Source organism: Scophthalmus maximus, chromosome 6, assembly GCF_022379125.1.
Source record: "Scophthalmus maximus strain ysfricsl-2021 chromosome 6, ASM2237912v1, whole genome shotgun sequence".
Taxonomy (NCBI): domain Eukaryota; kingdom Metazoa; phylum Chordata; class Actinopteri; order Pleuronectiformes; family Scophthalmidae; genus Scophthalmus; species Scophthalmus maximus.
This window is the reverse complement of record NC_061520.1, coordinates 9,710,144-9,721,960: the sequence shown is the minus strand read 5'-3', so window position 1 is coordinate 9,721,960 and position 11,817 is coordinate 9,710,144. Positions and strand designations below refer to the sequence as shown.

General features: G+C 40.9%; 1 protein-coding gene across 1 annotated transcript in view; it reads right to left on the bottom strand.

The window, feature by feature from the left end:
* Window positions 1-524: 524 nt before the first annotated feature.
* Window positions 525-11,817, bottom strand: part of poc1a (POC1 centriolar protein A) — a 36,439-nt gene continuing 25,146 nt past the window's right edge. Inside the window, exon 11 of the mRNA XM_035632102.2 lies at window positions 525-3,803. Within this exon, the coding sequence (XP_035487995.2) occupies window positions 3,678-3,803 (126 nt within the window). The 3' untranslated portion in view covers window positions 525-3,677. The remainder of the gene's footprint in view (window positions 3,804-11,817) is intronic.

Sequence of the window (11,817 nt, the reverse complement as noted above, 5' to 3'; positions counted from 1 at the left end):
CACACACACACACCACTTCTCTTTTCTTTCTTTGTCATGGACAAACAGTTATACAGTTCATACTGTATAACTAAAACTATGACATACAGGTATACTTGTGAGGACCCTAACCCTAAGGGTGTTTTGAAGTTTGAGCGACAGTTCACCAGATGAAAATTTATCTGATTGCCTCATCTTATCGTACTTTGTCTGAAGTACACAGATCTCCTGTTTAGGTAAAAGAAGCAACACCCCAGTGTAGAAACAGATCGATAGACACTTTATTGATCCCGAGGGAAATTAAGAGTATACATGTCCTGCATTCAAAATTTGAGTTAAAGTGAAAAAAAAACTACTGACATCAAAAAAAAAATGTATCAGAACAGGCCATTTTGGAAATATGTATGATATGTAAGCTGTTCCAATACCAGCCGTTGAAATACAATTACTGATGCATTAATGTGTAAGCATTACTCATAATGTTGCAGCTGGTAATTTGAAGTACTTAGTGCCGGGTAGCCCAATCAATAATGATGCATTATAAATTATTTTGTATACATACATTTTTTTATTGGAATTGACAATCCAAATAACTGAAACTGTCCAAGAAACGCAGTTAAATAGAAGTATAAAATAACATATTATAACAAAATACACTCACTTACAGCACTTCAAAACGTGCAATTAAGGAACAGTATTGGTAAAATGTACTTACATGTACTTTCCACTGACCAATTATTTCAGCTTTAAACCAAACATAATCCTAGGTTTGACCCTTAAACCAAGTTTTAATTGGGACCCTTGTAGGTCTGGCCAAAAATGAGGACTCAAAGGACACACACACACACACACACACACACACACACACACACACACACACACACACACACACACACACACACACACACACACACACACACACACACACACACACACACACACACACACACACACACACACACACACACACACACACACACACACACACACACACACAGTTACTGAACCCACTCTTTCAGCCCCTCCTCTCCTCCACTACAGCTCCTGGCAGGCCGTCTGCTTGAGGCCCATAGTAAAGGGAACCATTTTCTCTGGCATGACTGTCTAAGTGTGTGTGTGTGTGCGCGCGTGCGTGTGTCTCTGTGTGTGTGCGCGCGTGTGCATGGGCCCCAGACAGGAAGGAAGAGCGTGGGCCCGGCAGTACAGCTCCAGAATTCCGGTTTTGTTTTTCTTCTTTTTCCATCAGTGTGGAGTCTGAGCCGGGTCTTAAAGAAACAGTCATTAATATTTTTCCCCCTCTTAATGACACCACACTGTTCTGTGAGAGTGACTAAGACCTCTGCAATAGGACTCAGTATGACTCATTACTTTAGTATGTAAACACATAACCACTTTGTTAAATACGTTTTGGTTTTTTTAATGACATGAATGAGTCCTTCCTTCACTGCTCTAATGTTTCTGTTCCCTCGAGAAACCACAGTGCGTATTTAAAACATAGCATCAGGTTTAATTTTCATTGAAGCTTCTAAAAATAATAGTACTGATCCAGCATCAGTGGTCCGGTTACGTAAATGACTCAGGGGGGTGAAACATAAGGATTTTGAACGGGAGCAGAGCAGGGCATGTTGGGCTGCCAACGCCCGTGCTTTTGTAATAAGCCGCTCAAAATCTGATAAGGAAAGGGCTGAAGGTGACTCGCTGTAATCAATGGATGACACAGCTCACATCTCATGATCTCAACGTCTCCGCCGAGGACAATGAAGACAGAAAAGTCATGGTTTCTCGGCTAACTGCTCGGGCTCTGTGGACCAATCAGAGCAGAAAGCCGTCTCTTAAAAGTAACGGGTGACCTGTTTGTTTTGGCAGCGATTCCGAAAATAAACTTTTTGCCACTGACACACAAACAAACGTCAGAGTTATGAAAGAGGAATACTAATAGTTTCATAGAGATAAGAGTGAAAACATTTACTGAGAAGGGACAGTAACTCACTGTCAGTGTATAAACGTTTAAGACGCAGTATATAAAGGGACATAAGAAGATGCTTATCTGCAAATGCAAAAAGCACCAATATTATAATTGCATCTTTTCACTGTCAACAAAAGCATGAAAAGAACAAAGTATTGAGTTTCTCAGTGCGTCCTAACTCTGTTTTTAGGAAAGTTACCCCAGAAAATAAATAGTTAAATTTTTAGTAGTTAATAATAGATTAAAAAGTTATTTCTTTTTTGCGTCAAATTTAAAATCTCTTTAATCTCTAAAATCTACAGTTTCATGTGATGTAACACGAGACCATAATATTCACAATTACACTGACAAATAAAATGTATTCAATGTGTCACAAATAATCTGTCTAATGTGGTAAGTATCGCCTAAATATCAAAATAAATAGCATGTAGCATGTCACATGTACAATGGTGTAAATGTTTTTGGAAAACAGTGGTGATCAGATGCACATATGACATAAACATCGGGGCTCAACAAACTCGTAATATGGGATAAAATAAATTTGGTTTCTTTTTTTGATGAGATTTGTTGACACTAAAAAAACATAGAACATTACTGAATATAAACTGTCTCCAAGTTACCAATTCAAATAGAGAAGTTTCTTCAAGTAATAAAGAAATAAAGGCACCGTCGTGGCTCTGCGGTCAGTTTTTGGTTTATTCAATCAGTATTTCACAAACGATGGGATGAAGAGTCGGTAGGCAACAAACTGAATAAGGTCAAAAACAGGTGGATGTTAAAAGAACGTTCATTAGTTTTTCAATGATCCTTTGTCTCCAATTTAAAATGTATTGACCTGTGTGCAGCCAAATCAATGGACTGTGCCCTCTGAATATTTTGGTATCCTGGTTTATACCTACAGTTTGTGTATATTGTATATACATATATGAACCTTTTAATGGAAAAGAAGCATTTAACTGATGACATCCTGTGCCAGTCTGCACGCGCACACACACACACACACACACACACACACACACACACACACACACACACACACACACACACACACACACACACACACACACACACACACACACACACACACACACACACACACACACACACACACACACACACACACACACTAATAGAAAAATGAACATCTGCAGTGCGCAGGCAAGTAACAAAGTCTCTTGCATGTGTCTACACTTTTGTACAGGCAGTCATTATATACATACACGCGCATTCTCTCTATCACACACACACACACACACACACACACACACACACACACACACACACACACACACACACACACACACACACACACACACACACACACACACACACACACACACACACACACACACACACACACACACACACACACACACACACACACACACACACACACAGGCAGTGACTGGTAGTAGCAGGTCCTTCGTCAGCAGAAAAGAGACTGCACTCTCAGCACTGTAGTAGAGCAAAAAAACTTCTCTAATATTCCGCTCCTTCACTCCTGATATCTCTTTGTAAAACAACCAGACACCGAACAGCGGCAGTCGGGCTCGGGGCGGATTTAAAGTCCAGTCAGGGGAACCATTCAGGTCAAGTTCTTGCTATTTGTGTGCGTGTGATCTCAAATTTTACTGAGATCTAACAACAACGATGTTGGTTTTTGTTTCTGGTGTTGATGTGTGACCCCATTTCACTCACACCGCAGCTCAACCTTTCAGCGATGCCGCCATCTTTAGACCTCCTGCTGCTCTCCCCGCTCTCGTCTCTGGAGATGTAGACCGATCTCCATCTGATTCTCCAGACACTCCTTGAGCTTGTCCTCGGTCAGCGTCAGCCGCTGCTCCAAGATTGAAACCGTCTGGGTGAGAGGAGGAGAGAGGGGCGACGTTTGAGGAGAGGAGCAGGGCGAGGAAAAGAAATGGGGGGAGAGGAGGAAGGAGATGGATGAGAGAGACAGAGCACGTTAGAGAGGGCTGCACAGCATCAGCCTGACAGTAATGACTGCATAATGGCCGTGTTTGTGTGTGTGAAAGAGGCAGTTAGTGTGTGTTTGAGACAGATGTTGTGCGTGCAATACAATCCAGCTGATTATCGTAGAGAGATCTGCTGCCTGAGCCCAAAACAGCAGAGTCTCTGTGTCTGGCACGCACCCGCTCTCGTTCTCCTCGTTCTCCTTGTTCTCTCTCTCTCTCTCTCTCACACACACAGTTGCATAAACACACTTATGCACACAAAGAATACCAGAAAGTCACTTTCCGACACAGGACGGCCATGTGTGGGCAGTGAGATCACAGTGCGACGTGCTCTTCCTCTCAGCGATCCTCCAACACTAACGGCGTTTGTTGTGCATTTTGTGCTCGTACATTTGAACACTGCGTCGTCTTTATCGGAGGAGCCTCCAGGTGTAATTTTTGCGGCGGTGTCGCTGTGTGAATGAACACATTACCGAGGACAGAGCTGTCTTTTCCAGCCTATATTCTATCAGAGCTTCGGCAGCCACATCAAGAGAAGAACTAAATGAGCCTTTTATCACTGGAAACAAGTGGTAAGAATGGAGGATTCATATTCAGATGCACTTATTCGAGCCCCCGGCAACCACGAGGATGGAGCACATTACCAAAAATCTAACACTAGCTTCCAGTAATAGTCATAAAAAAAGGATTTTTAATGCTAGCTTACAAATCCCTTAATTTCCTTGGGCAAAAAGACACTTCTGATAAGTTTGAAGAATATAAAATTGGTCAGTTCACCAGTCCCTTTATATTTATTATTATATGCATTTCGATAAATTAGTAGTTCTGTGTTATTATAGAAAATCTAGATAATATCCCCACATTTGGCTATGCCTGCTAGGGGGTTCAGTGCCCCCTGAGTGGCAACCCACCATGATGTCATCCATTTCTTTGAGAGCTGCTGTCTTGAAGCCTCGAGTTTGGCATTTTGACCGGCGCCATTTTGTTTTTTTGAAACCAGAAGTAACCATATTTGGAGGAGCAGGGGGCCGGGGCCTTACGGAGAGCTCATCGTCTGCACGTCTCCACCTACACCTGCGACCTGCACCCAACGGAGGGTTGACTAGCTGTCAATCCCAGCGAATCCACGCCCCCGATGTATTCCATACTGTATCGCATATTTTACTCTAAATTTGATGAAACATTAACATCATGCTGTGTAGAAAAGTCTTGAAACTAGAGACTGAGACATAAACTCTGCAAGGAAAATGTTTACTGACACTACAAATCACGTGAGAAGTGGAATCATCTTCTATATACACTGATTTCTTTTTGCAAACGTTGGAGTCGTCCTCTTGTTAGAGAGAACACAGGACCCGGTGACTACGTCCATGTTTATATACGCTCTATGATAACAACGCACACTGTGCCTGCCCCAGCGTGAGCCATGACTGCTGACGTTATGATGTAAGTTTAGGTCCTGAGGAGACAACAATTTTTTTCCAATGCCTGGAGGGAACCGGTGAAAGGATCTGGAGGCAACACACTTCTAATCTACACAAACCATCTGACAACTTCTGACAGTTTATTACCCGGAGGGAAAATTTCCACACCGTGGCATCCTCGGGGAATCAATATTTGAAAACTCATTTTGCAGAAACGTGACGGTAATTTCAACAAGCCTTCTTCTGGAAACAGTAAAGTGGCAACAGTTCCCTCTGCATCACTGACACAACGGTTTAATATTGAGCTACAGCCGCCTGGTGACAAACACAGTCCCAGCCAGCCAGTACTTTTTGGATAGTAGTGCTAGGCAAAAAAATTATGGTTTGAGGTAGGAACAGCAGAACAGTAAAAATGTCAACCCCTGACAGATGAGCCTCTCTGGATTTGAGTCCTTGAGAGGAGGACACTGCATGTCAACATGTCTTGACCTGTAATTTTATGTCCCTCCTTGTGTCAGTGAGTGTAATTTGGATAATGTTACAAAGCGGTGCAGAGATGAGTCACTCGGAGAGCATTTATCAAAATATAACCAGCCCTGTTTGAGACATTACATGCAATGGAGAGTTGAGCTCACCTCAGAAGTCATCATCTCTCACAAGCGTTCCGTGTACATGGTTTAATTGAAAAATAACCAAATAAGGGCTTTATTCATCACAACTACATCCTCAGTAACTCCAAACTATTCTAGATATGCATCTCATATGATATGATCTTGATGGTACACTTTCTCACTATCTCCTGTTTCCTTTCTGTTCCAAGAAGGTCTTATGATTCGTTTGACGGCCACTTGATACAATCAGGTCAGTGCTTATAATAATATAATCTTTTACAATAGTCATTGTTCTGTTTCTTAAGATATAATAATATAGATGATTAAATTAACAAATGCCTAGCTCTATATCAAGAGCTATTGTATTGAGTATATGTTAATTTCACTATACCAAAAAATGTAAACTTCTCTCCATGCATACGGGCAAATACTTCACTCAGCACTATAGGATGGCAGCTCAGGAATTCCATATTTTGGATCATTTGAAAAGACGAAGAATAGGTGTGACAGCAGAAAACTCAACAGAGGACAAATGAGTTAAAAGCAAAAAAACGAGACAGAGGTCCTACATCCGACATACTGCGCACACAAACACACATACTCAGATTAAATAACTACTCCTATTAAATTGCCATTAGTTGCTTTAATTTTATCTCTCACTCATTCAATTTCATTGTGTTCATTAACAGTACAAGTTAACCCCTAACCCAGTCCATCCCAAAGTCCAAAATGTGTTTCCCTTGAGGTTTACTTTCTATCTTCCGGGAAAAAGTGCCATCTACTAAAGAGTTTACCATTAAAAGCTGAAACCTTTTTGATTTTCACAAAGTTAAACAAAGGTCATTTTGTGATTACAAACACTTTGGCTCCCAATTTTTTTTTAAAAGCACAGCAGTGTGGGTACGTAAAACTCAACAGTGCTCTTTTCTAATGTCATTTTTTCGTTGCTGTCTCAGTGTTTACTCCTTTTGTCTTAATTAAATTACATACAAGTCTGCAAGAACCATGACCCCTCGACTCGCTCATAAACTCATCACATCTGTCGAGCTGTCATGCGTAACCAGCAAAAAAATTGGCCTTATGGGAAAGGGTGCTTGTGAGAGATAATTAAAAAGCAAAAAATAAATAATAAACTTTTTTCTTTTTTTTTTAAACGCCCGTACCCCTTATTGAAACATACAAAAGGAATGAAAATGAATGTTATACTATTGATTAGGGCTCTGTTCAAAGGATGGATTTTTAATCAGCATAGTTACATGTGTCAGTAGGAAGTGACTGAAGGGATTTTATTTTCTTACCCAGAAACTCTGCTTCCACTGCAGATCGTCAAGCAAATCGTGTAAACTCAGATGGTCAGAAATGACTGCAAATCATTTGAACATACTGCGCCACTACAAACATGTAATCATGAGGGAACTGACACAGAATCTCTCAGTCTCATAGTCCCACATACACATCACACGCCGATGAGCTCCAACGACGTGTGAGCGCGTGGTGTTTTCTTTTGGGCCATCAAGTTAGATAACATCTCCTGCTATTTCATGCATCACAGGAAAGCAAAGTCTTATATTTCCTCTTTCTCTCCTTCGGTCGGCCTGTCTCCATTTTCTGGATCAATACTACCCTGTTTCTCTTTCCAACCTGATATGGCCGCCCAGTGCTCAGCTCAGCCGGCCATTGGTTGGTGGTGTGTGTCTGATTCTGCAAGTGTCCCCAGGCAACGGCAACATTATACGGGCCTATAGTTTTCATCTGGAGTAGAAACCAAATCTTTATGCTCCTAAAAATAGAGTGAGCTGTTTTTTTTCTTTTCTCTCCAGAACACATTATACTCTCCATCGCCCTGGGCATTACTGGCGTCTGTTACAAAGTCTCACAGCTTTGGTATGACCCTCGCTACGATGGCGTAAAAGTTAAATAAAAAGACAAAGTGTTGCTGGTGATAGGTGGCAATGTCAGTTCTCTTTTTCTGGAGCTAGTTAAGTGATGTGAGTTGTGTCATTATTAAACTGATAATCATTGTGCGACTGGTGAAAACCTAATAAAAAAAGTAATGAGGCAGTGGAACTATGCTAACAATCTATAGGTATGTGGAACCAGTGGTACAACACAACCACATCAATAACCAGACAAAAATCCATTAGATTGGCAGAGAGTCATTAAAAAGCGTCAAGCTGCATCCACATTGCGACGTTTTCAGTATATCATGGCATTTTATACCAAAAACAATCCGCCGAGACGAGCCATTTGGCTCTGTATCAGTTTTTAAACCCCTCCCATTATATTACACCTGACAATGTAAATCACAAGACCATTCACGTAGTCTGTGCATGCGTGCACCGGTGTAAACAGGAAGCCAATTGGCTACTCTGCAGTCGCTCACTGCACACTTACAGAAAATACTAAGAACAAGAAACAAAAATGGTCAAAAGAAAGAGCAAGGATTTTGGACTGTTACTGACAGTTAGTATTGACATTACAACGTTTTGCCCTTCACCGCTGGTAGTCGAGTCGTGACTATTAAGGAAGTGAATATACTGTAGGTGACTGCGTCATCATTTCCAAACGTCTCCATTATTGGCCGTCCATGCTACACTAGAGCTTCAGAGTTTTCAAACTAAAAGGGGAAAACGTCTCATAGTTTTAGGCACTCGAAAAAAAGACTTTGTTTCTTAGTTTCTTTAGTATGTGGACATTTTAATCTCAACAGGTAAAGCTAGGGGATCACTAAGTCATGAGGTGATTCTAAACTTCAGTATTTTCCATTTTCCATTTGAGAATGGGTCTGGAACCTCTCAGTTCATCATACCAAAGATGTTTCATTTACTTTCTCCCAGTGTTCCACCTATAGCTGCTCAAACAGTGGTCTAGTGGACTGGTCTATCTACCATATGTATTGTGACACATGGTTGAAGCAGAAACTCTGGTAAGTTGGGAGAATTACAGTGAAAGACAAATGATGCTTCAAAGGAGTGAGTGTTAATGCAGCACTTTCTGCTACAGCTTTTCTCACGAGCTACGTCGCAGGGAAAATCCACAAACTCTACATTAGTACACTAATGTCTAAGGGTCTATTGAGGAGAGCGCTCCTGCACTGGAATGAAATAGAAGAGTGCAATTCTTCATTCAATATTCTTCATGATTATGAGTGGGGGTGTGAAAGGAGGGGATAAGTGTTGGGACTGCGGGCTCAGTGCGAGAGGACATGTAGGAGCCATGAATCATAGGAGAGATGAAAAAAAGTGCTATGGAGGATGAGGACTGGGAGGGTAAGACAAAATGAAAAGCAGCTAACTCAGCAAACTGTGGCTTTGGAATATTCAGTCTAATGTTGAATTATTCATCATCTTACCTCTCAGTCTCCTCGACTGTAAGAGTTACAACGAGCTGTAAAACTGGAAAATAATGCCGCGGAAAAGAATATGGTGCAGAAATAAATAACGTCGCTTAGGCAGCCTAATCTCCAAAGGATGGGCAGCGGTAATTTAAGCCTCCATATTAGCCAAAATTGAACAGAAATATGAAGAAGAGTTCCAGCTTGTTCCTAGTCACACCTTGTAGTGTTTTTAAAAATGAACAAGTGCGATTTGGAGCCTGTCTGACAAATATCTCTAGAGGGTTTCGAAAGGGATGTAAGATTTTATGAAGTCTGTATTCCAGCGGATATTATGTATCATGGGTTATACGTTGCACGGCAAACTAAATTAAGCACAACATCATTAAATATTCCAAGACTATATTAACTTTGGATTTGAGACGGACTTGTGCACACGCAGTCAATTTTGCGCTGCATGAACAACTGTTTCCTTGGCATTATTCTATATTACATTACTATTTAAAATTCCAGTTGTCTGGAAGAGTTGCTACATGCTGCCCCCCACTACATAATGCATGCAATTCTTATAGTATAAAACAGATCAGGTGATTGACCTGTCAGCGTTAACGTGTATGGGTGAAAAAGTGTGTTACTGATTTCTTTCACAAGTTCACTTGTATAACTAGAGATTTTTTCAGTTTCACATCCCATTCATTAGCTAGGTGGGTAATCAAATGTGCCCAAAAAAACCCCATTTAAATTCAGTGTTAAACACAAAACACAATCTATACGCAACAAACCCTCTAAATGAATTCCTAGTGGTTCTTAACAGTTGTCTTCTTCTCTGCCATTTTTTGGGATGCATTGCTATGCTTCTTGCACACCGTGTCACCACCTGTAGATCAGTGGATTAATGTGAAGCCATTGCCAGGACTGTGAATTGCATCGCAAACAGCGTGTGCATGAATCACACATAATAATAAAGAGGTGAGAGAGTTCAAACACCCCCACAGGGTAACCTTTAACGTAAAGACTGCCATTTAATTTCTCTGCGTGTTTTATTCTCGTTATTATTTTTTTCTTCATGGTAATTTTATACATCTGTGGGTCCTATTTTTGCAGTGGCCCAACAACCACGGCAAGAAGTGCTGACTGTTTCCTTTCCTGACCCTGAAATTCACTTTGCCTGTCTGCGGGGTATTTTGATGCACAGGTGGGAGAAGAGGCACAAACAGGTGGGAGGTTCATTTAAATGAGGCAGTGCAAGGTGAGTCGTGCGTATTTTGGTTGGTGGGAAATGTATCTTAGACTTTACAATAGATGTCAATTGGTTGATAGTCGGGCGATTTTCTCAACAGCCAAGTAAGCGCTTGGATCAAATAAGCAGAATAACAGAATCAAGCTTAAATGTAAATAAGTTATTTTCATTCCCTCTGCAACTAGTTGATGTATTTAAATGCTTATCAAACATTATGGTTGATGTGGTTAAAGCAGGTATGGTGGTATCTATAATCAAATGAGTGATTCTTACTCGTTCAGTTCATCATATAAAATGATAAATGATAAATCTGCTACCTCTGATTTGGGTACGACTGTCTACTGTGTTGTGTCCAAATTACACTTGACAAGTAGATATTTGTATCACTGTCACTAAAAGGGGATAGATTAATTACCACAACAGACTTAAACACCACTAGCCTCATTTAAAAACTACTTAAGAATCAGGTCAAATGGTTCAGAGAGAGTCTGTGGGTGAGAGCCACAAAAGATATGACTACAGTGCTCCGTACAAGTATGACAGAACTGAAAGTAATTGCATAAAAACATGGGAAGAACGATGCCATTTCCATGAGATGAACCATCGCTATAGGTGTCGGAAATTTGTATTCATACAATCTTCTCCCAGTTATGGATAAGTCTATTTACCCAATGAAGAAAAGATTCCACTGAAGAATGAAACCTAACAGAAAAAGGCTTGACAGATAAAACCGGACGCAGAAGGTCCATCTGGGAACAGGGTTGGGGTACAGCGGGCTTGAAAGGGAGAAGCTGGCACCACCTCCCTGGGAGGGCTCAGCTAGATGTCTGGCTGCCCAGGGCCAATGTTGAACACTCCCACATGCTGGACTGCAGCTCGATCAGGACAGGGGCAAAAAGTGTCTCCGCATCTCTCCAAGGTCATCGAGCATTTACATTTACTATCACAATATATCATATAGGTTGTATATCTATCATTTGTTGGGCCTGGTCAAAAAGTCAGTTAAGTTCTGAATATACGTGGAGCGCCCTACTTTTAAAAATACACAGTTCAATAAAGAACAAAACACGCTGTTGGTATTTGGTGAAAAATCTTAGATGTCGCCCTAAAATTAGACATCTACAAACTGTTTCTGGCAAATCTTCAAACATCTGGTGATTCATTATGTGGTGATTCTTTTAACAGGCTTAACCTTAATATGCAGACAAAATATACAGCAATTACATGCTAACGGTGACCTCCCCCCTGCTGGTATGCAACTTTGGATTGGCATCAAAAATAAAAGTTTAT